This window comes from Heterodontus francisci, chromosome 1, assembly GCF_036365525.1.
Source record: "Heterodontus francisci isolate sHetFra1 chromosome 1, sHetFra1.hap1, whole genome shotgun sequence".
Taxonomy (NCBI): Eukaryota; Metazoa; Chordata; class Chondrichthyes; order Heterodontiformes; family Heterodontidae; genus Heterodontus; species Heterodontus francisci.
In genome coordinates this window covers 240,778,732-240,804,458 of record NC_090371.1, presented here as the reverse complement: position 1 = coordinate 240,804,458, position 25,727 = coordinate 240,778,732, and the positions used below count along the sequence as shown (strand labels likewise).

At 45.0% G+C, this 25,727-nt stretch overlaps 1 protein-coding gene across 3 annotated transcripts in view; it reads right to left on the bottom strand.

Moving 5' to 3' along the window:
• bbs7 (Bardet-Biedl syndrome 7) overlaps nt 1–25,727 on the bottom strand; it is a 119,908-nt gene that overhangs the window by 38,783 nt on the left and 55,398 nt on the right. For 2 of the 3 annotated variants that reach the window (XM_068042284.1, XM_068042298.1), the window contains exons 11-13: nt 14,289–14,481; nt 14,052–14,126; nt 6,613–6,678 (exon numbers count right to left, since the gene is read on the bottom strand). In XM_068042284.1, the coding sequence (XP_067898385.1) occupies nt 6,613–6,678; nt 14,052–14,126; nt 14,289–14,481 (334 nt within the window). The remainder of the gene's footprint in view (nt 1–6,612; nt 6,679–14,051; nt 14,127–14,288; nt 14,482–25,727) is intronic. The other variant, XM_068042290.1, reaches the window with a different exon arrangement.

Sequence of the window (25,727 nt, the reverse complement as noted above, 5' to 3'; positions counted from 1 at the left end):
CAGTTCTTTATCCATCTAGCTAGTACACCCTGGACCCCATGCGACTTCACTTTCTCCATCAACCTACCATGGGGAACCTTATCAAACGCCTTACTGAAATCCATGTATATGACATCTACAGCCCTTCCGGCATCAATCAATTTTGTCACTTCCTCAAAGAATTCTATTAAGTTGGTAAGACATGACCTTCCCTGCACAAAACCATGTTGCCTATCACTGATAAGCCCATTTTCTTCCAAATGGGAATAGATCCTATCCCTCAGTATCTTCTCCAGCAGCTTCCCGACCACTGACGTCAGGCTCACCGGTCTATAATTACCTGGATTATCCCTGCTACCCTTCTTAAACAAGGGTCAACATTAGCAATTCTCCAGTCCTCCGGGACCTCACCCGTGTTTAAGGATGCTGCAAAGATATCTGTTAAGGCCCCAGCTATTTCCTCTCTCGCTTCCCTCAGTAACCTGGGATAGATCCCATCTGGACCTGGGGACTTGTCCACCTTAATGCCTTTTAGAATACCCAACACTTCCTCCCTCCTTATGCCGACTTGACCTAGAGTAATCAAACATCTGTCCCTAACCTCAACATCCGTCATGTCCCTCTCCTCGGTGAATATACCGATGCAAAGTACTCGTTTAGAATCTCACCCATTTTCTCTGACTCCACGCATAATTTTCCTCCTTTGTCCTTGAGTGGGCCGATCCTTTCTCTAGTTACCCTCTTGCTCCTTATATATGAATAAAAGGCTTTGGGATTTTCCTTAACCCTGTTTGCTAAAGATATTTCATGACCCCTTTTAGCCCTCTTAATTCCTCATTTCAGATTGGTCCTACATTCCCGATATTCTTCCAAAGCTTCGTCTTTCTTCAGCCGCCTCGACCTTATGGATGCTTCCTTTTTCCTCTTAGCTAGTCTCACAATTTCACCTGTCATCCATGGTTCCCTAATCTTGCCATTTCTATCCCTCATTTTCACAGGAACATGTCTCTCCTGCACGCTAATCAACCTCTCTTTAAAAGCCTCCCACATATCAAATGTGGATTTATCTTCAAACAGCTGCTCCCAATCTACATTCCCCAGCTCCTGCCGAATTTTGGCATAGTTGGCCTTCCCCCAATTTAGCACTCTTCCTTTAGGACCACGCTCGTCTTTATCCATGAGTATTCTAAAACTTACGGAATTGTGATCACTATTCCCAAAGTAATCCCCTACTGAAACTTCAACCACCTGGCCTGGCTCATTCCCCAACACCAGGTCCAGTATGGCCCCTTCCCGAGTTGGACTATTTACATACTGCTCTAGAAAACCCTCCTGGATGCTCCTTCCAAATTCTGCTCCATCTAGACCTCTAACACTAAGTGAATCCCAGTCAATGTTGGGAAAATTAAAATCTCCTATCACCACCACCCTGTTGCTCCTACATCTTTCCATAATCTGTTTACATATTTGTACCTCTATCTCACGCTCGCTGTTGGGAGGCCTGTAGTACAGCCCCAACATTGTTACCGCACCCTTCCTATTTCTGAGTTCTGCCCATATTGCCTCACTGCTCGAGTCCTCCATAGTGCCCTCCTTCAGCACAGCTGTGATATCCTCTTTGACCAGTAATGCAACTCTTCCACCCCTTTTACCTCCCTCTCTATCCTGCCTGAAGCATCGATATCCTGGGATATTTAGTTGCCAATCGTACCCTTCCTTCAACCTAGTCTCAGTAATAGCAATAACATCATACTCCCAGGTACTAATCCAAGCCCTAAGTTCATCTGCCTTACCTACTACACTTCTTGCATTAAAACAAATGCACCTCAGACCACCAGTCCCTTTGCTTTCATCATCTGCTCCCTGCCTACTCTTCCCCTTAGTCACGCTGACTTCATTATCTATTTCCTTACAGGCTTTAGTTACTACCTCCTTACTGTCCACTGACCTCCTCATTTGGTTCCCATCCCCCTGCCACATTAGTTTAAACCCTCCCCAACAGCGTTAGCAAAAGCACCCCCAAGGACATTGGTTCCAGTTCGGCCCAGGTGTAGACCGTCCAATTTGTAATAGTCCCACCTCCCCCAGAACCGGTCCCAATGTCCCAAAAATCTGAACCCCTCCCTCCTGCACCATCTCTCAAGCCACGCATTCATCCTGACTATTTTTTCATTTCTACTCTGACTAGCACGTGGCACTGGTGGCAATCCTGAGATTACTACCTCTGAGGTCCTACTTTTTAACTTGGCTCCTAACTCCCTAAATTCTGCTTGTAGGACCTCATCCCATTTTTTACCTACATCATTGGTACCTATGTGCACAACGACAACTGGCTGTTCACCCTCCCCCTTCAGAATGTTCTGCAGCCGATCTGAGACATCCCTGACCCGTGCACCTGGGAGGCAACATACCATTCGGGAGTCTCGTTTTCGACCACAGAACCGCCTATCTACTCCCCTTACAATCGAATCCCCTATGACTATAGCCCTTCCACTCTTTTCCCCGCCCTTCTGAACAGCAGAGCCAGCCACGGTGCCATGAACCTGGCTACTGCTGCCTTCCCCTGGTGAGCCATCTCCCCCACCAGTATCCAAAACGGTATACCTGTTTTGGAGGTAGATGACCGCAGGGGACACCTGCGCTGCCTTCCTGCTCTTTCTCTGCCTTTTGGTCACCCATTTCCTTTCTCCCTCAGCAATCCTAATCTGCGGTGTGACCAATTCGCTAAACGTGCTCTCCACGACCTCCTCAGCATCGCGGATGCTCCAAAGTGAGTCCATCCGCAGCTCCACAGCCGTCATGCGGTCTAACAAGAGCTGCAGCTGGACACACTTCCAGCACGTGAAGGAGTTTAAAGTCCTTGCGACCATCATGTTTATCCTGTCTGGTTGGACCTGGTTCCTGCCTGTTTCAGGTACAGCCTGTCCTAATGGAACAGCTCCTTCCTGTCCCAATACTTGTGCCAGTGTCCCATGAAAAGGAATCCCTCTTTCCCACACCACTCCTTCAGTTACATCTTCACCTCCCTAATCAGCTTATCCCTATGCCAATTTGCACATGGATCAGGTAATAATCCATAGATTATAACCCTTGAGGTCCTCTTAAATTTAGCGCCTAGTTCCAGGTACTCTTCAAACAGAACCTCTTGCTTACTCTTCCCTAAGATGTTGGTCCCAACATGGATCCTCCCCTTCCCTCTCCAATATCCATTCAAGCCAGTTCAAGATGTCAGTCATCCTGGCGCCCAGTAGGCAACATATTGGGGGGAATCTCGTTCCTGCTTACAAAGAATGCTATCTGACCCTCAAATTATTGAATTCACTACAACTACCACACATTGCACTTTCCCTCCTCCTCCTCCAGCTCTTTCGACAAACTCCTGCTACAAAGTGCCATGGTTCGAATCCTTATGTTCAAAGGCGGCAAGTGCCCTGTACAAAGAACAAAGAAGAGTACAGCACAGGAACAGGCCATTCGGCCCTCCAAGCCTGCGCCGATCTTGATGCCTGTCTAAACTAAAACCTTCTGCACTGCCGGGGTCCGTATCCCTCTATTCCCATCCTATTCATGTATTTGTCAAGTTGCCTCTTAAACGTCGCTATCGTACCTGCTTCCACCACCTCCCCTGGCAGCAAGTTCCAGGCACTCACCACCCTTGGTGTAAAGAACTTGCCTCGCACATCCCCTCTAAACTTTGCCCCTCGCACCTTAAACCTATGTCCCCTAGTAACTGACTCTTCCACCCTGGGAAAAAGCTTCTGACTATCCACTCTGTCCATGCCACGCATAACTTTATAAATCTCTATCATGTCTCCCCTCCACCTCTGTCGTTCCAGTGAAAACAATCCAAGTTTATCCAACCTCTCCTCATAGCTAATACCCTCCAGACCAGGCAACATCCTGGTAAACCTCCTCTGTACCCTCTCCAAAGCCTCCACGTCCTTCTGGTAGTGTGGTGATCAGAATTGTACGCAATATTCTAAGTGTGGCCTAAATAAAGTTCTGTACAGCTGCAACATGACTTGCCAATTTTTATACTCCATGCCCCGACCGATGAAGGCAAGCATGCCGTATGCCTTCTTGACTACCTTATCCATCTACGTTGCCACTTTCTGTGACCTGTGGACCTGTACGCCCAGATCTCTTTGCCTGTCAATACTCCAAAGGGTTCTGCCATTTACTGCACACTTCCCACCTGCATTAGATCTTCCAAAATGCATGACCTCACATTTGTCCAGATTAAACTCCATCTGCCATTTCTCCGCCCAAGTCTCCAACCGATCTATATCCTGCTGTATCCTCTGACAATCCTCATCGCTATCCGCAACTCCACCAACTTTTGTGTCGTCCGCAAATTTACTAATCAGACCAGCTACATTTTCCTCCAAATCATTTATATATACTACAAACAGCAAAGGTCCCAGCACTGATCCCTGCGGAACACCACTAGTCACAGCCCTCCATTCAGAAAAGCACCCTTCCACTGCCACCCTCTGTCTTCTATGACCGAGCCAGTTCAGTATCCATCTTGCCAGCTCACCTCTGATCCTGTGACTTCACCTTTTGTACCAGTCTGCCATGATGGACCTTGTCAAAGGTTTTACTGAAGTCCATATAGACAACATCCACTGCCCTTCCTTCATCAATCATCTTCGTCACTTCCTCAAAAAACTCAATCAAGTTAGTGAGACATGACCTCCCCCTCACAAAACCATGCTGCCTCTCGCTCATAAGTTAATTTGTTTCCAAATGGGAGTAAATCCTGTCCCGAAGAATCCTCGCTAATAATTTCCCTACCACTGACGTAAGGCTCACCGGCCTATAATTTCCTGGATTATCCTTGCTACCCTGCTTAAACAAAGGAACAACACTGGCTATTCTCCAGTCCTCTGGGACCTCACCTACAGCCAATGAGGATACAAAGATTTCTGTCAAGGCCCCAGCAATTTCTTCTCTTGCCTCCCTCAGTATTCTGGGGTAGATCCCATCAGGCCCTGGGGACCTATCTATCTTAATGCTTTTCAAGACGCCCAACACCTCCTCTTTTTTGATAACAACATGACCCAGACTATCTACACACCCTTCCTTAGACTCATCATCCACCAAGTCCTTCCCTTTGTTGAATACTGATGCAAAGTACTCATTTAGTACCTCGTCCATTTCCTCTGGCTCCATGCATAGATTCCCTCCTCTGTCCTTGAGTGGGCCAACTCTTTCCCTGGTTACCCTCTTGCTCTTTATATATGTATAAAAAGCCTTGGGATTCTCCTTAACCCTGTTTGCAAATGACTTTTCATGACACCTTTTAGCCCTCCTGACTCCTTGCTTAAGTTCCTTCCTACTGTCTTTATATTCCTCAAGGGTTTCGTCTGTTCCCAGCCTACCAGCCCTTACAAATGCATCCTTTTTCTTCCTTTTCTGCTGTATTGCATCAGTTTCTGCGGGTCCACGTTCTCCATCTGATGCTATCGGTGACACCAACACCTGTTCTGAACCTGTTGCTCTCTACGAAGTGTGACTGAAGTATGGAGCCAACTGTCCAAATACTTTTCTCCCTCCCTTATGTGACAGTGTCTCCAACTCCCACTCCAACTCAATGACTCTGAGTCAGAGAGACTCAAGACACACTGAGTGCAGATGAGTCCACCTGGGACAATTTTACTGTCCACAAACTTCCACATATTGCAGTCCAGACACACAACTTGCTCTGCCATATCTTAGTCTGGATTATTTATATCTACTTTTTAGCTTCTAAGTTTTTTTTTCTGCAAAGCTCACCACCACCTTCTCAAGGGCAATTACGAATGGGCAATAAAACTAGCCTTGCCAGTGACACTCACATCCAATGAACAGATAAATCAAAAAACTTGCACTAAGCACTAAAACACTGGACAAACATTTTAAAATACTTATTACCTAAAGCTTACATGAGCCACCACAAGTATTGGAGGAATAAAGCTGCATCTCCTTCCCCTCTGCACTGAATTCCCACTCTCATCAAATTCCCAACTTTTGCACCCTATTTAAGATGGACTCTTTTTATGGTCACTCTGTGCTACCACTCTCCTGGAGGATTCAACAGAAGAACAGGTAAAAGAAATAGTTGCAGGTAACAAATATCAGTGCAAACAGAAGCTATGAATGATTTAGTAACTTCGAAATTGATATAGAAAATAATTCAATGAAGTGGAAAATGCTGTATGATATACAAAGGTCATCTCAGTCAGGCTTATGAAAAGGTGCAAGATATTCCAAAAGATGAATGAAAAATTCAAAATGAAAGGGAGCGAAGTGGAGTGTTTCCTGAAGCAAAATATTGTGGATGCAGGAAATCTGAAATAAAAACAGAAAATATTGGAAAAATTCAGCAAGTTTGACAGCATTTGTGGAGAGAGAAACAGAATTAACATTTCAGGTTGATGACCTTCTACTGGTTCTGAGGAAACATTAACACTGTTTCTCTCTCCACAGATGCCTGCCAAGTATTTCCAACATATTCTGCTTTTATTTTGGAAATTTTCCCAATTTGGTCGATTTTCATAAAACTTTATCAAAAACAGCACTGTCATGAGTTTTAATTACGGAACCTTTTTCACCAGTCGGAGAAAGCTATCTTTTACTAATTCATAGTACCTTTAGTTCCAACCTCGTGGTATTTGCTTGGCATCGATAAGTAGCCAGAAGAAAATTACCATTCTGCTGTGAAAAAACAAAGAACAACTTGTGAAAGTTGTACAAACATATCATGCAAATACCTGGCTATACGTTTAAACAACCGGACTGTAATTCAGTTTACAGGACTGTTCAACACACATGGTAAAGAAGTCATGGAAAACAGGGATGCAACAATAACAGAGTGCTGATGCATAAAGACTCAGTGCCATGGAGTGGAAAGCCCCAGGAATTCCACACACCCTGCAACTCTGTGTGGCATGCAAGTGGAGGCTGTGACCCCTCTTTGCAGTTAAAATGGATGTTCTGCCTGGGAAATACTTCTTGCCTTCTGGCTGCTGACTAAAAGGGCCACTGGCTTGAGATCTGGGAGCAGAATGGCAACTGACTTCATTTAGAAACAAACAGCACAATACTTAATGTCAAGTTTTCAATATCCATATTTCCAAATCCATAGTAAACTCATACATTATAAAGCGATTCAAGTACAGTGGCAATATTTCTGTGAAGTCATCAAACTTAAGCATTTTTTATTTCTTCACTGATCAACTTTAACCATCTTTCATAACCTCATATTAAGGAAAAGGCTCTGGTCAATGTTTCTTCTTTATTCACAACCATAGAAGTTTACAACAATGAAGGCGGCTTCTTGGCCCATTGTATCTGTGCCAACTCTGTTACAATAATCTAAAGCTATTCCCACTGACCCAAACTCTCTCCACAGCCCAGCAAGTTACCTCTGCTTCAAATAGTTTTTCAAATTTCTCTGAAAAGATACCATGGTTTCTGCCTCAATGCCCTCCTATGACATAGCATCCCATGCTCCTGCAACCGTCTGTGTAAAAAAATTGTCTATTAACTTCTCTCTCACTTACTGATAAGTAATGACCCTTGTTACTGACTCTCGAACCAGAAGAAATAGTCTTTGTCTAAAGACTCTATATGGACCCTTTATTATTTTAAAAACCTTTTAAAATCTTCTCTGCTCTGGTGGAAATAGTACCGGTGTTTCAATACGTCCTGTATTTTCCCATCCCTGGCATCATCCTGGTGAATATATGCTATAAAGATCTCGGTAGCTTTTACATCCTTCTATAATGCTGAGTCTAAAATCACACAGACTTGGAAATTCCTCAGAACTGCCCCTGCTGTAACTTTGCTGGAAGTGCAGTGGAAGTACGCTTTCAGCGAAGTTATGGAGGGCAGGAGCAGCTCCAAGGAAATTATGAGCCAATGCACTCTAACTGTGGTCTAACCAATGTTTTGTATAAATTTATCATTACTACTTTACTCTTGTATTTTACATATCCATTTTTATATAATTTAAAATATAACTTAACCTTTTTATGTCTTTACCTGACATTTGTACTTATCCATACTGTGTCTTACCTCCAAAAATAAATTACCCCACACTGACCCACATTAAATTACATCTGTCAACTGTCATCCACCCCATTTACTAGTTTTTCTGAAGCCTGTTTGCCAAACCCCTTACTTTTGTGTAGTCAGCAAATATTTAAATTTTATCTCAAATAATTGATTTAAAGAGTTCTCCTCCAACTGTCATTAGACTGTCTATAGTTACATGGTTTATGCTTTGCTTCTTTCTTGGACAGAGGTCACTCTTCGCCAGCCCGACAGCATAATTTACATATTTAAGGATGATTGAGAAATTGTGGCCAGAGCATTGGTTTCCTCTCCTACTTCTTTCAACAGCCTAGGAAATATGCCATCAGAGCACAAATACTTATTTACCCTCAGTTCTGAATTTCATCAGAATCAATTTATTTTCCATAATCAGTTCTGTCAATTGTTCCATACCCCGCTGTAGTAAACCTACATTCACACTTCCTGCATCATTTGTGAAAACCATTGCAAAATATTTATTTAACAGAGCTGAAAATCTACGTCCCTCTGCAAAATAGTGGCAGTGTGTCACAAATTAGGCTAGGATATGCTGGGTTCAACTCTTTACCAGCAGTTAGGACAGCATCACAAATTGCAGCGTGGCAGAGGGATGGGACTCCCAGACCAGGTGTTTACTCATCCCCAGCCAAACAAAACAGTGTGAGGCAAGTACACAGAGCAAAAACAGGTGTGCCGACCTGCTATCTGGTCAAAGTAGGGCACATATAGGGACCCAAGTCTGGCTCATGTCCTGGACATCCAAAAATGTTGCCTGGATTATTTAAATGAGGTAATTTACTTTGATCTTTCATACATTGGGTGCCAATATTGCCGCAGTACCTTCATCCTACATAATTAGTCTTCCTCCTTAAACCTTGAGCAGTCCTGTCCTCTCGTTGGTTGTTCTATTACATGCTTTTAAAAGACCTATGTCCTTCTCTATTGACTACTGGTCTTTCCTCATATTCTCTTTCAGCCTTTCTAATCTCCCTTTTTACCTTCCCACTAAACTTTCTATATCCCTCATGACTTTTGTCAGTATTGTTAAGCCTAATTTTATCATATGCCTCCTATTCGGTTTCAGTTTAGTTTTAATTTCCCTACTTCATCATGGAACTTTTTTTTTACCCTATGGAAGCTATTTATTTTCTACTCTATCCATCTCAAAGATTTTGCACAGCTGATGTAACAAATGTTTACTAGCTTTTCTGCCCGGTGAACACTATCCTTTACCTTGTTGTACGTTCCTTTTTTCCAGTCCAGTACCCTTATCTTCAGTATCTTTTTCTACTCTTATGCTGAACTTGACTGCATTGTGTCTGCTATTTCCCAACTGTTCCTGTTATATGCCCCACTTCATATCCCGGAACCATAATAAAGCAATAATTTTAAAATTTTCTTTTTTTTAAATTCTTTCATGGAATGTAGGTATGCTGGCAAGGCTTGCGTTTTGTTGCCCATCCCTAATTGCCCTTGTCAGCTGAGTGGCTTGCTAAGCCATTTCAGAGGGCTGTTAAGGGTCAACCACATTGCAGTGGATCTAGAGTCACATGTAGGCAAACCAGGTAAGGACAGCAGATTTCCCTTCCTAAAGCTCATTAGTGAACCAAATAGGTTTTTACAACAATTGATGATAGTTTCATGGCACCATTACTGTGACTAGCTTTCAATTCCAGATAGCCTGGGCCTCTCAATTAATAGCCCAGTGACATTACCACTAGACCACCATGTCAAAGAAAGAACAAAGAGCAAAGAACAGTACAGCACAGGAACAGGCCATTCGGCCCTCCAAGCCCGCGCCGATCATGATGCCTGTCTAAACTAAAACCTTCTGCACTTCCGGGGTCCGTATCCCTCTATTCCCATCATGTATTTGTCAAGATGCCTCTTAAATGTCTCTATCGTACCTGCTTCTACCACCTCCCCCGACAGCAAGTTCCAGGCACTCACCACCCTCTGTGTAAAGAACTTGCCTCGCACATCCCCTCTAAACTTTGCCCCTCGCACCTTAAACCTATGTCCCCTAGTAACTGACTCTTCCACCCTGGGAAAAAGCTTCTGACTATCCACTCTGTCCATGCCACTCATAACTTTGTAAACCTCTAGCAGGTCACCCCTCCACCTCCTTCATTCCAGTGAAAACAATCTGACTATATCCAACCTCTCCTCATAGCTAATACCCTCCAGACCAGGCAACATCCTGGTAAACCTCTTCTGTACCCTCTCCAAAGCCTCCACATCCTTCTTGTAGTGTGGCGTCCAGAACTGTAGGCAATATTCCAAGTGTGGCCTAACTAAGGTTCTGTACAGTTGCAGCATGACTTGCCAATTTTTATACTCTATGCCCCGACCGATGAAGGCAAGCATGCCATATGCCTTCTTGACTACCTTATCCACCTGCATTGCCACTTTCAGTGATCTGTGTACCTGTACGCCCAGATCTCTCTGACTGTCAATACTCCAAAGGGTTCTGCCAATTACTGTATACTTCCCACCTGCATTAGACCTTCCAAAATGCATGACCTCACATTTGTCCGGATTAAACTCCATCTGCCATTTCTCCGCCCAAGTCTCCTACCGATCTATACCCTGCTGTATCCTCTGACAATCCTCATCACGATCCGCAACTCCACCAACCTTTGTGTCGTCCGCAAACTTACTAATCAGACCAGCTACATTTTCCTCCAAGTCAGTGATATTTACTACAAACAGCAAAGGTCCCAGCACTGATCCCTGCGGAACACCACTAGTCACAGCCCTCCATTCAGAAAAGCACCCTTCCACTGCTACCCTCTGTCTTCTATGACCGAACCAGTTCTGCATCCATCTTGCCAGCTCACCTCTGATCCCGTGTGATTTCACCTTTTGTACCAGTCTGCCATGAGGGACCTTGTCAAAGGCTTTACTGAAGTCCACGTAGACAACATCCACTGCACTTCCTTCATCAATCATCTTCGTCACTTCCTCAAAAAACTCAATCAAGTTAGTGAGACACGACCTCCCCTTCACAAAACCATGCTGCCTCTCGCTAATAAGTTAATTTGTTTTCAAATGGGAGTAAATCCTGTCCTTTGTTCTTTAGAAAATAGGCGACATGTTTAGAGAGAGGATCTGGATCGGCGCAGGCTTGGAGGGCCGAAGGGCCTGTTCCTGTGCTGTCATTATCTTTGTTCTTTGTAATCCTCTGCAATAATTTCCCTACCACTGACGTATGGCTCACCGGCCTATAATTTCCTGGATTTGCTGCCCTTCTTAAACAAAGGAACAACACTGGCTATTCTCCATTCCTCTGGGACCTCACCTGTAGCCAATGAGGATACAAAGATTTCTGTCAAGGCCCCAGCAATTTCCTCCCTTGCCTCCCTCAGTATACTGGGGTAGATCCCATCAGGCCCTGGGGACTTATCTACCTTAATGTTTTTCAAGACGCCCAACACCTCCTCCTTTTTGATATCGACATGACCCAGACTATCTACACACCCTTCCTTAGACTCATCATCCACCAAGTCCTTCTCTTTGGTGAATACTGATGCAAAGTACTCATTTAGTACCTCGTCCATTTCCTCTGGCTCCATGCATAGATTCCCTCCTCTGTCCTTGAGTGGGCCAACCCTTTCCCTGGCTACCCTCTTGCTCTTTATATACGTATAAAAAGCCTTGGGATTCTCCTTTATCCTGTTTGCCAATGACTTTTCATGACCCCTTTTAGCCCTCCTGACTCCTTGCTTAAGTTCCTTCCTACTTTCTTTATATTCTTCAAGGGCTTCATCTGTTCCCAGCCTTCTAGCCCTTACGAATGCTTCCTTTTTCTTTTTGACTAGGCTCATAATATCCCTCGTTATCCAAGGTTCCCGAAATTTGCCAAACTTATCCTCCATCCTCACAGGAACATGCCGGTCCTGGATTCTAATCAACTGACATTTGAAAGACTCCCACATGTCAGATGTTGATTTACCCTCAAACAGCCGCCCCCAATCTAAATTCTTCAGTTCCTGCCTGATATTGTTATAATTAGCCTTCCCCCAATTTAGCACCTTCACCCGAGGACTACTCTTATCCTTATCCACAAGTACCTTAAAACGTACAGAATTATGGTCACTGTTCCCGAAATGCTCCCCTACTGAAACTACGACCACCTGGCCGGGCTCACTCCCCAATACCAGGTCCAGTACGGCCCCTTCCCTAGTTGGACTATCTACCTATTGTTTCAAGAAGCCCTCCTGGATGCTCCTTACAAATTCTGCACCATCCAAGCCCCTAGCACTAAGTGAGTCCCAGTCAATATAGGAGAAGTTAAAATCACCCACCACAACAACCCTGTTGCTTTTACATCTTTCCAAAATCTGTCTACATATCTGCTCCTCTACCTCCCGCTGGCTGTTGGGAGGCCTGTAGTAAACCCCTAACATTGTGACTGCACCCTTCTTATTCCTGAGCTCTACCCATATTGCCTCGCTGCATGAGCCCTCCGAGGTGTCCTCTCGCAGTCCAGCTGTGATATTCTCCTTAACCAGTAATGCAACTCCCCCACCGCTTTTACATCCCCCTCTATCCCGCCTGAAGCATCTAAATCCTGGAACGTTTAGCTGCCAATCCTATCCTTCCCTCAACCAAGTCTTTGTAATAGCAACAACATCATAGCAACATCATAGTTCCAAGTACTAATCCAAGCTCTAAGTTCATCTGCCTTACTTGTTATACTTCCTATATCTCCCCAGATATTATTTATTTAGAGATACAGTACTGAAACAGGCCCTTCGGCCCACCGAGTCTGTGCCGACCATCAACCACCCATTTATACTAATCCTACACTCATCCCATATTCCTACCACATCCCCACCTTCCCTATATTCCCCTACCACCTCCCTATACTAGGGGCAATTTTATAATGGCCAATTTACCTATCAACCTGCAAGTCTTTGGTCGTGGGAGGAAACCAGAGCACCCGGCGAAAACCCACGCGGTCACAGGGAGAACTTGCAAACTCCGCACAGGCAGTACCCAGAATTGAACCCGGGTCGCTGGAGCTGTGAGGCTGCGGTGCTAACCACTGCGCCACTGTGCCCCCCAAAATTATATTTTCAAATATAATTACTTTAACTTCCATAATAACAGCAGTTGATTAAAAGTAAAAATTACTAGGGAAGGAAGAAGGAAAGATATAAATGTAAAGTACTCCATATATGTCAACAATTAAGATGTCACCAAATATTTTTTTTTATTTAGAGATACAGCACTGAAACAGGCCCTTCGGCCCACCGAGTCTGTGCCGACCAACAACTACCCATTTATACTAACCCTACAGTAATCCCATATTCCCTATCACCTACCTACACTAGGAGCAATTTACAACAGCCAATTTACCTATCACCTGCAAGTCTTTTGGCTGTGGGAGGAAACCGGAGCACCCGGGAAAAACCCACGCAGACACAGGGAGAACTTGCAAACTCGACACAGGCAGTACCCAGAATCGAACCTGGGTCCCTGGAGCTGTGAGGCTGCGGTGCTAACCACTGCCACTGTGGCGCCCCTATGATCAGAGAAATGGGACTTTGGATCAATTCAACACATCCTTGCAGAGATGAAGCAGTTTGGATATGAGAGTCAAGCACACAAATTGTCACTCAGTAGACATCATCAGTACCCCATGTAGAATCAGCAGTAGTCAGTATCTTTTCTGGATGCTGAATCCGATCAGTCAGCAAATGATGATTTCACTACCAGCCACATGTGTACTGAGCCAAAGTCATTTTTGGATCAGGAATTGGATTTGTCATCAAAATGGTTCCTTTTAGAAGTCTCAGATTTTAGCAACAACCACCACAACCACTGACAGAAAATACTGAGTGAAATACATGGCATATAGTCCAGGTTTAAAACAACCGCATTCAGAGCAAATAAGAAAACAAATGCTTCGAGTGCTCTAATTTACTATCTGCTTGAATTTTTTTCTTAAAAAGAGTAAGTTTTCAATAATCATATTTAATTCTTACCTCTGCATCACACCCACTGAAGCTGACCACTGCTGAATTTTTGTCCACATCCAGAAGATCTATGGGAACATCACTCTGTGCACAGAGACATGTAAATAGGGCAGGACTATAAGATCAGTGCCCAAAAATCAAGATGAATTTTAGCTTTACACTTAAATGAATACAGAAGCAAAAACGTCCATCAGATTTTTCTCTGCAACACACGACTGTCCTTAAGATTTTCACAACTACGTTTACCTGGAGTAGCACATTGTCAATAGCTGTCTGCACTTCCACTGTGAGACTGTAGCTTGCATCATCACGATTCAGAGTAAATTTATCATTCACACTAAACACAGGCACTGCTGAAACTGCACCACTTGATTGCGCTGACTGCTGGTACTTCTCACGTTCTTGAAGCACCTTCATCTGTAACTGGTCCAACTCTATCCTAATGAAAAACAGAATCCTATAGTGAACTTCATACATCACAGCAAGGATGGGGGTATCGAGTAATGAACACTTTTACTGAAAGTTACAACAGAATCTGTTATCAGACTTATCATAGTTACAAATGCCCCAGTTTTACTAGCTATGTCGTTGAAAGTAAGCGGTACCTGAGAAAACAATGGCACAGGCGGATAATGATGAGGATTGTCAGAGGATACGGCAGGATATAGATCGGTTGGAGACTTGGGCGGAGAAATGGCAGATGGAGTTTAATCCGGACAAATGTGACGTAATGCATTTTGGAAGGTCTAATGCAGGTGGGAGGTATACAGTAAATGGCAAAACCCTTAGGAGTATTGACAGGCAGAGAGATCTGGGCGTACAGGTCCACAGGTCACTGAAAGTGGCAACGCAGGTGGATAAGGTAGTCAAGAAGGTATACGGCATGCTTGCCTTCATCGGTCGGGACATAGAGTATAAAAATTGGCAAGTCATGTTGCAGCTGTACAGAACCTTAGTTAGGCCACACTTAGAATATTGCGTGCAATTCTGGTCGCCACACTACCAGAAGGACGTGGAGGCTTTGGAGAGGGTACAGAAGAGGTTTACCAGGATGTTGCCTGGTCTGGAGGGCATTAGCTATGAGAGGTTGGAAAAACTCGGATTGTTTTCACTAGAACGACGGAGGTGGAGGGGCGACATGATAGAGGTTTACAAAGTTATAAGTGGCATGGACAGAGTGGATAGTCAGAAGCTTTTTCCCAGGGTGGAAGAGTCAGTTACTAGGGGACATAGGTTTAAGGTGCGAGGCGCAAAGTTTAGAGGGGATGTGCGAGGCAAGTTTTTTACACAGAGGGTGGTGAGTGCCTGGAACTTGCTGCCAGGGGAGGTGGTGGAAGCAGATACGATAGCAACGTTTCAGAGACATCTTGACAAATACATGAATAAGAAGGGAATAGAGGTATATGGGCCCCGGAAGTGCAGAAGGTGTTAGTTTAGGCAGGCATCAAGATCGGCGCAGGCTTGGAGGGCCGAATAGCCTGTTCCTGTGCTGTACTGTTCTTTGTTCTAGAAGTCAAATAAAAGTCAGAAAGGCAGCTTGAGGCATCAAGGTCATCCAAAACATTAAGCACTGGATCATGAATATTGTCAGGTTCCAGAACACAATGAAGAACAAAATGCCACTGTGCAAAGTTTAGCTTATTTGAGTTTTACAGACTCTAACTGATAAGTGAATAACCAAAACATCCAGAGCTAATTTAATGACTTAGAATAACATAAAAATTAAGTAAGTCTGAAAATTACTATTATAAGATTAAGAAAAAAATCAAATATACAAATAAAAATCCCATTTTGCAGTGTTCTTGAAAAGAAACTATAAAATGCTTTAAAAGAACTAGTGGAGCAATTCATGTAAATTAATTACAAAGGGTATTTGTCCAACTGATATATTCCAAACAGTTCAGTGAGACTACTGCCAACTGTTTACTTACTGCAATCAATTTTTTTTTTAGATTAGAGATACAGCACTGAAACAGGCCCTTCGGCCCACCGAGTCTGTGCCGAACATCAACCACCCATTTTATACTAATCCTACACTAATCCCATATTCCCAACAAACATCCCCACCTGTCCCTATATTTCCCGACCACCTACCTATACTAGTGACAATTTATAATGGCCAATTTACCTATCAACCTGCAAGTCTTTTGGCTTGTGGGAGGAAACCGGAGCACCCGGAGAAAACCCACGCGGACACAGGGAGAACTTGCAAACTCCACACAGGCAGTACCTGGAATCGAACCCGGGTCCCTGGAGCTGTGAGGCTGCGGTGCTAACCACTGCGCCACTGTGCCGCCCTAAATCTGAGCAGAGAAAGCCAAGTCAAGATTTAATAGAGGTTTCCAAAATTATAAAAGGTTTTGACAGTATGAATATGGAAAGACTTTTCTACTTGGAGAGTCAGTGACAAGGGGCTACCAATTTAAAATTGTTGCAGAGGAGTGAAGTTAGGAAAAAATTCTTTACACAAAGGAATTCTTTGCCTCAGCCACTCCACATGGCACAGACCCATCTTTGAAGGGAAAACTGGATAAGTATTTGAAACAAAGATGTGAACAGGGATTTGGCTTGGATTATTATAGTAAAGCACCAGAAGATACGATGAACTGAATGGCTACCTCTGCTATTAGATTGCTGTTTTACTTGCACCTTGTGGAGGTGGTAGAAATCAGCAATACTGCATTGATGCCTTTAGCACTACATGGGCTGGATAACTGAGGTTCTATGGTACACAAAATGTTTTACAATAACCTGCCATTTCAATCCCAATTTCCTAAATTCAAATTCAATTATGAAAAATCACTGTTACAGAAACCAGGGTTCAACAGAGTGACAGAGTATTGGTTTACAGCTTGAAAGACTTACACATTGGCTGGGATTTTGAGAGTCCTGCGGCGTTCCTAACGGAGGAACCGGAAGTTGGCATAACTTCCGCTTCTGCCATTTTTCCAGCTTCCCACATGATTTCATATGTAAGTTAAACATGTGGCAAAGGGCACGGGGGACACGTGCAATTATGCGGCGGGGACAGTCATTCATCGGTGAAACCTGCCCTCACTGGGCCAAGCACCATGATCGTCACAGTTGTGCTTGCAGCCTCAAGGATCAGAGCCTTCCTGTCATGTTAAATCCCTGCACAGGAGCCTGAAATTAAGCTTAAAATCAATTCAAAATGCTTTTACCTCCCTTAATTTTTGTAATCCAGCATCAACTTCACATCATTTACTTTCTTTCTGCAGCAACAGCAAAGAAAATGTCAGCCAGCAGGCAGTGTCCTGCCCCGACACATCTGTTCTGATGATGCTATCTTCCATGACAGCACTTCTGATATGTCTTCCTTTTTCCTCAACCGAGGATTCCCCCCCACTGTGGTTGAGAGGGCCCTCAACCGCGACAGGCCCATTTCCTGTACCTCGACCCTCACCCCTTCCCCTCCCTCCCAATACCCTCTCTGTACTAACACATTGTCTTTCAGCACACCATTAACATACCATTTGCCTTTGCTCCATGACCTTCTGGTCAGTTATTCTCTGTGACCTTGTCCTCACTTTCCACCCCACCAGCCTCCACATCCAAAGAATCATCCTCCGCCATTTCCACCACCTCCAGCGTGACACCACTACCAAACGCATCTTCCCCTCCCCGTCAGCATTCCGAAGGGATCATTCCCTCTGCGACACCCTCGTCCACTCTTCCATTACCCCCACCACCTCGTCCCCTTCCCATGGCACCTTCCCCTGCAATCGCAGGAGGTGTAATACCTGCCCATTTACCTCCTCTCTCCTCATTATCCCAGGCCCCAAACACTCCTTTCAGGTGAAGCAGCAATTTACTTGTACTTCTTTCAATTTAGTATACTGCATTCGCTGCTCACAATGTGGTCTCCTCTACATTGGGGAGACCAAACACAGACTGGGTGACTGCTTTGTGGAACACCTCCGCTCAGTCTGAAAGCATGACCCCGAGCTTCCGGTTGCAGGCCATTTCAACGTTCCCCCCTGCTTGCATGCTCACATCTCTGTCCTGGGATTGCTGCAGTGTTCCAGTGAATATCAATGCAAGCTCAAGGAACAGCACCTCGTTTACCGATTAGGCTCGCTGCAACTTGCCGGACTGAACGTTGAGTTCAATCATTTCAGAGCATGACGGGCCCCCCTTTTTATTTTTAGTTATTTTTTCTTTTTTATGTGTTTATTTTATTTTAGTTTGTTTCTACTGTGCCTACCCACTGTTTTTTTCATGTTTGTGCTTGGGTTTTCTGTCCATTAATATCTTCTCTGTACTAACGCATTGTCTTTCAGCACCATCAACATACCATTTGCCTTTGCTCCATGACCTTCTGGTCAGTTATTCTCTGTGACCATGTCCTACAACACCTTCTCTTTTGTTATTTTTTTTAGAACATTACAGCGCAGTACAGGCCCTTCGGCCCTCGATGTTGCGCCGACCTGTGAAACCATCTGACCTACACTATTCCATTTTCATCCATATGTCTATCCAATGACCACTTAAATGCCCTTAAAGTTGGCGAATCTACTACTGCTGCAGGCAGGGCGTTCCACGCCCTTACTACTCTCTGAGTAAAGAAACTACCTCTGACATCTGTCCTATATCTATCACCCCTCAACTTGAAGCTATGTCCCCTCGTGTTTGCCATCACCATCCGAGGAAAAAGACGCTCACTATCCACCCTATCTAACCCTCTGATTATCTTATATGTCTCTATTAAGGCACCTCTCCTCCTCCTTCTCTCCAACGAAAACAACCTCAAGTCCCTCAGCCTTTTCTCGTAAGACCTTCCCTCCATACCAGGCAACATCCTAGTAAATCTCCTCTGCACCCTTTCCATAGCTTCCACATCCTTCCTATAATACGGTGACCAGAACTGCACGCAATACTCCAGGTGCGGTCTCACCAGAGTTTTGTACAGCTGCAGCATGACCTCGTGGCTCCGAAACTCGATCCCCCTACTAATAAAAGCTAACACACCATATGCCTTCTTAACAGCCCTATTAACCTGGTTAGCAACCTTCAGGGATTTATGCACCTGGACACCAAGATCTCTCTGTTCATCTACACTACCAAGAATCTTCCCATTAGCCCAGTACTCTGCATTCCTGTTACTCCTTCCAAAGTGAATCACCTCACACTTTTCCGCATTAAACTCCATTTGCCATCTCTCAGCCCAGCTCTGCAGCCTATCTATGTCCCTCTGTACCCTACAACATCCTTCGGCACTATCCACAACTCCACCGACCTTAGTGTCATCTGCAAATTTACTAACCCACCCTTCTGCACCCTCTTCCAGGTCATTTATAAAAATGACAAACAGCAGTGGCCCCAAAACAGATCCTTGCGGTACACCACTAGTAACTAAACTCCAGGATGAACATTTGCCATCAACCACCACCCTCTGTCTTCTTTCAGCTAGCCAATTTCTGATCCAAAGCTCTAAATCACCTTCAACCCCATACTTCCGTATTTTCTGCAATAGCCTACCGTGGGGAACCTTATCAAACGCCTTACTGAAATCCATATACACCACATCCACTGCTTTACCCTCATCCACCTGTTTGGTCACCTTCTCGAAAAACTCAATAAGGTTTGTGAGGCACGACCTACCCGTCACAAAACCGTGCTGACTATCTCTAATGAACTTATTCTTTTCAAGATGATTATAAATCCTGTCTCTTATAACCTTTTCCAACATTTTACCCACAACCGAAGTAAGGCTCACAGGTCTATAATTACCAGGGCTGTCTCTACTCCCCTTCTTGAACAAGGGGACAACATTTGCTATCCTCCAGTCTTCCGGCACTATACCTGTCGACAATGACGACATAAAGATCAAGGACAAAGGCTCTGCAATCTCCTCCCTAGCTTCCCAGAGAATCCTAGGATAAATCCCATCTGGCCCAGGGGACTTATCTATTTTCACACTTTCACACTATCTCTTGCCCCACCCCTGCTTTACTTGCTTAAAACCTTTTACATTTCTAATATTTGCCAGTTCTGATGAAGGGTCACTGACCTGAAACATTAACTCTGCTTCTCTCTCCACAGATGCTGCCAGACCTAAGTATTTCCAGCATTTCTTGTTTTTATTTCAGTGTCCCGCCCCAGTGTTATTTCCCTGCAGGTTCTCCTCCAGGCCGTCAGGGAAAGATGGGAGGTCTTCTTCCCTGCAGATATAGTACGAAGACCCTCCCCCGCCTGACCAAAGCAGCCTGGATGGATGTAGCAGAGAAGGTCTCGAGCTGTGGTGTCACTCGTAGAACCTGGGTACAGTGTTGCAAGCGCATCAATGACTTGCTCAGATCGGCGAGGGTATGTGGTCTTGGCGAAGCTACTCCACTGGCTTTCCCCCTGGCTCCGTCTCTTTAAGATGGAGAGCAAACAGGCATGCATTGGATTGCATGAGCCGCCTTAGGGCCATACACTAAACGATTTTGTGCAAATTTGATGATTGACATCGTTGATGTCCTTGGATGTGTCGTGCGAAAGCCAGTACTGAATGACTGATGTCAATGCATGTTTACAATGGTTGTGATGCACCTTTAAAAAATCTCATTCAATCTTTACGGTCTCCTGCAACATAACCAGTGAGAGCACACCAAGACAGACAATAGAGTCCTGACAAAGGCTGAAGAGGAGGCTGCACAAACTGCAAGAGAGGAGAGAGGCAGGGCAATATCAGATGGCGAGGCAGGATCCTCAAGGTGTAAGGATGAAGTGTCATTTTTAGCCTTGCAGACATGCATGTACACCCAATCAAAGCATGCAAACATATGCACAGCTGTTGCTTAATGTGCCTCTGTTTGTGTCTCCACTGCAAGTGCCCGCACTAGGCTGTCTGACAACCATGAGGCCCAAGAATCCTCCTCTGGGGAGGAAGAGGAAGGCAATGCCCCAAAGGGTGTACCGTCACCTGCCTCTTCTTCCAACTCCGCCGGTGCAGATACATCCACACGGTGCGCGGGTTGGTCTAAGATTAGAATATGGGTCACAATCTGGAGTTTACAACACAGGTATGTCGCAGCCTGCTCCCCTGACAATCAGAGGACTGCTGGGGAACAGGCTCCTGCTCAGCCCCATGCTCATGATGATCCTCTGTTTGTTGTTACAAAAAGTCTGCTGGATGTGCAGCAAAGTCATGTGGAAAATACATCAAAGATGCCTGAGGTAATGCATGGCTTTGCATGGACATGGTGGTGTCCATGCAAGCCATGACGTCTGCATGTCCCAGGCATTTGAGTGCATGGCCTCCTCAGTCAAGAGTTTGGCGAGCTCCGAGGCAAGTCTGGTTACGCACTTGAGCCATATGCGATCAGACCTGCACTCCATTGCAGTTGCCGTGGGCTCCACGCAGCAAAGTCTAAGCGAGAGGGGTACATGGAACCTGGACCTCTCCACGGTGCTCCTTCCCCTCAAGGAGGCAGGCAGGTGCCATTGTGCACCCAGATGGAGGACGAGTGCATGCCAGCTGCCTCGGGGCCTTCCTCTCAGGATACCCCTGGGGTAAGCAACGTCTTGTCCTTACCCCCGTCACTCCCCGCCTCCAACACATTAACCCTCTTACCTCCAGCAGGCGAGCACATGGGGAATACTCAATCACCATTGCTGCAGACCCCCAGTAGGATGGAGCCATCAAGGCCCCACTCCTTCAGAGGACACCTGCCACGGTTATCCACAGCAACGGGTCAGCGTATCAAGGAGCCGGCCTCCACCTCAGCTACTAATGTCATGGTAGCACCTAGAAAATTTTAAAAGAAACAGATTTGAGACGAAGGTGGCACAGGTGCTGTACATATTGAATTTTAACTTACTAAAGACATTTACTTTAACATTTGATGCACTCTCATAAATCATTTACTTGGTTTCAAATGAAAAGGAAAATATTCATTGGAGGCCTATGGCAGCAATGCACTGATGCTTGTAAAGCATCTCAGAAAATGTCCAGTGTCCATTTCTCATTGCTATTTGAGCCTTCAGTCTTCAATGATGACTGTTTGTCGACTGATGATTATTCACTTTTTCACTACTGGCATGCCTTACATTTGTGGTTCTGCGGTCACAACTTAACACTACTTGCAGTGGTGTGTATTCGGATCCATCGTAGCCCATAGAAGATTTGATTTCCCAATCACATCAAAGTGCAGCAAAGCTTCTTTAAGATTGCAGCAATGAATAAGACCTCAGGCATATGGGGAATTTTTATGTTTCTCCTCCCAACATTACTTGACGAAGTAGCTTATTGTTGGCTGAAACATGCAAATACGAGGTTCTCCCTGATGTCCCTTGCATGTCTCTCCATGGCCTTCATACCTATAACAGCATTGTTGTCCTCCTCCTCACCCTCTTCAGTCTTCCTCATCTGAGTTGGCCTGCTGTTCCTCTGCCTGCAGAATGTCGCCGCATATAATTGCAAGGTTGTGCAAGGCACAGCAGATAAGGATTATTCTTGACACCCTCTGTGGCGCATACTGAAGAGCCTTTTCAGAGCAGTCAAGGCAATGGAATCGCATTTTCAGCATGCCAATGGTGTGTTCAATGATGGCTCTGCTAGATGCGTGTGACATTGTACCTCTCTTCAGTAGCACTTTGGGGATGCTGCACTGGTGTCATCAACCATCACAATGGGGGTAACCCTTGTCACCCAGGATCAAGCCATCTATTTCGGCTGGTTCCTCAAAAACTGGCAGCTATGAGTTCCTCAATATGTATGAGTCGTGACAGCTCCCTGGGAAATGTGCGCAACCATGTATGATTCTTCTCCTGTGGTCGCAAACCAGTTGTACGTTTAAAGAGTGGAAGCAATACAGCAGGCTGGTCCCAGAGAACTCTAATTGCTACATGTGCACAGTCAATCACTCCTTGCACTCTAGGGAACCCAGCAATGGTGCTGAAGGCCTCAGACCTCGCTGCCTGGCTGTCCTTTCCTACAGGTAAGTCGATGAAATCATTGGCACAGGCATTGGTCACCTCTTTGATGCACCTATGAGTCACAGACTGTGATATGCCGCCGCATATGATGCCCGTGGATCCCGGGAAAGACCCGTAGCAAAGATATTCAGTGGAGCAGTCACCTTGAGGGCAACTGGCATGGGATTCCCACTAAAGCCAAGCTAATGCAGGTCATGCCCCAGGATCTGACAAATTTCTGTGACCATTTCACGTGACATCCTGAGGCATCTCTGGCATTGCCTCTCTGACATTTGAAGGTAATCTGCCCTTGTCCTGAGGATGTGATGACATGCTAGTGCCCATCTTCGGTAAGGCCATTCCTGGATGTTATCATTCATAGCATCTTCATCTTCTTGTTCTGCTTGTTGCTGGCATGCAGGTATCATCAGCTTAGGGAAAAGTGCCCTCCTTAGTCGCTCCCTTTGCTCTTCTTCCCGAGGTACTAGACAAATTGGGTGAATGAGACCCATGCCAATGTAGTTTTTCTGAACAATAAATAAGCAGAGCGTAAAAAGTCAGCCCTCTGTTACCCTTATATCTGCCTTAAAATTGCAGCCAGGTAGAAGACACACCCACTATTGTGTCTCTCCTCCCACACCCCTTGCAATCCTGGAGTGGCCACGTGGTTTGCATTATCGTTGGAAAAATGGTGCGCGCAGAATTCCGGGCAAGTCTCCCCACCTTCCAACCTCCTCCTGCAACCTTCCAACTTGAAACCCTCACCCTTGACCCACCCAATGTTACCATTACCCTTCCCTCCATTACCATTGAACATCCCCCACCCCATACCATGCACAGTGTAATAATCAATTTATTCATGCCATCCCTCCCCATTCCTTCTATCATCATTATTAACCTGCCAACTCTGACCCTTGATCCTCCTCAAATCGACTTGACCATTGTTGCAGAGTCCCCTCCCTATGATAAAAACAAGAAATGCTGGAACCACTCAGCAGGTCTGGCAACATCTGTGGAAAGAGAAGCAGAGTTAACGTTTCGGGTCAGTGACCCTTCTTCGGAACTGACAAATATTAAAAATGTCACAGGTTATAAGCAAGTGAGGTGGGGGTGGGGCAAGAGATAACAAAGGAGGTGTAGATTGGACAAGGCCACATAGCTAACCAAAAGGTCATGGAGCAAAGGCAAACAATATGTTAATGGTGTGTTGAAAGACAAAGCATTAGTACAGAAAAGGTGTTAACGGACTGAATATTGAACAGCAGCAAGTGCAAACATGAAAAAAAACTGAACAAAGTAAGATGAAATGAAATAAATGCCAGAAAAGGTTGTAAAGAATGTAAAAAAGAAAAAACAACTAAAAATGAAAGTAAAATGGGGCGCTGTCATGCTCTGAAATTATTGAACTCAACGTTCAGTCCGGCAGGCTGTAGTGTGCCTAATCGGTAGGTGAGATGCTGTTCCTCGAGCTTGCGTTGATGTTCACTGGAACACTGCAGCAATCCCAGGACAGAGATGTGAGCATGAGAGCAGGGGGGAGTGTTGAAATGGCAAGCAACCGGAAGCACAGGGTCCTGCTTGCGGACTGAGCAGAGGTGTTCCGCAAAGCGGTCACCCAGTCTGCGCTTGGTCTCCCCAATGTAGAGGAGACCACATTGTGAGCAGCGAATACAGTATACTACATTGAAAGAAGTACAAGTAAATTGCTGCTTCACCTGAAAGGAGTGTTTGGGGCCTGGGATAGTGAGGAGAGAGGAGGTAAATGGACAGGTATTACACCTCCTGCGATTAAGATCATAAGAACTAGGAGCAGGAGTAGGCCGTCCGGCCCCTTGAGCTTGCTCCGCCATTCAATAAGATCATGGCTGATCTTTTCGTGGACTCAGATCCACTTACCCGCGCTCTCACCGTATCCCTTAATTCTTTTATTGTTCAAAAAGATATCTACCTTAGCTTTAAAAACGTTTACTGAAGAAGCGTCAACTACTTCACTGGGCAAGGAATTCCATAGATTAACAACCCTCTGGGTGAAGAAATTCCTTCTTAATTCAGTCCGAAATCTGCTCCCTCTAATCCTGAGGCTATGCCCTCTTGTCCTAGCTTCACCTGCCAGTGGAAACATCCTCTCTACTTGTATCTTATCTATTCCCTTCATAATTTTATATGTTTCTATAAGATCCCCCCTCATTCTTTTGAATTCCAATGAATATAATCCCAATCTACTCAGTCTCTCCTCATAAGCCAACCCTCTCAACTCCGGAATCAACCTAGTGAACCTCCTCTGCACCCTCTCCAGTGCCAGTACATCCTTTCTCAAGTAAGGAGACCAAAACTGCACACAGTACTCCAGGTGCGGCCTCACCAGAACCCTATACAGCTGCAACATAACCTCTCTGCTTTTAAACTCAATCCCTTTAGCAATGAAGGACAAAATTCCATTTGCCTTCCTAATTACTTGCTGTACCTGCAGACCAACCTTCTGAGATTCATGCACAAGGACACCCAGGTCCCTCTGCATAGCAGCATGCTGCAACTTTTTACCATTCAAGTAATAATCCTTTTTACTGTTACTCCTACCGAAATGAATGACTTCACATTTATTAACATTGTATTCCATCTGCCGGACCTTTGCCCACTCACTCAATGTATCTATGTTCCTCTGCAAAGTTTCACAGTCATCTGCACACTTTGCTCTGCCACTCATCTTAGTGTCATCTGCAAACTTTGACACCCTACACGTGGTCCCCAACTCCAAATCATCTA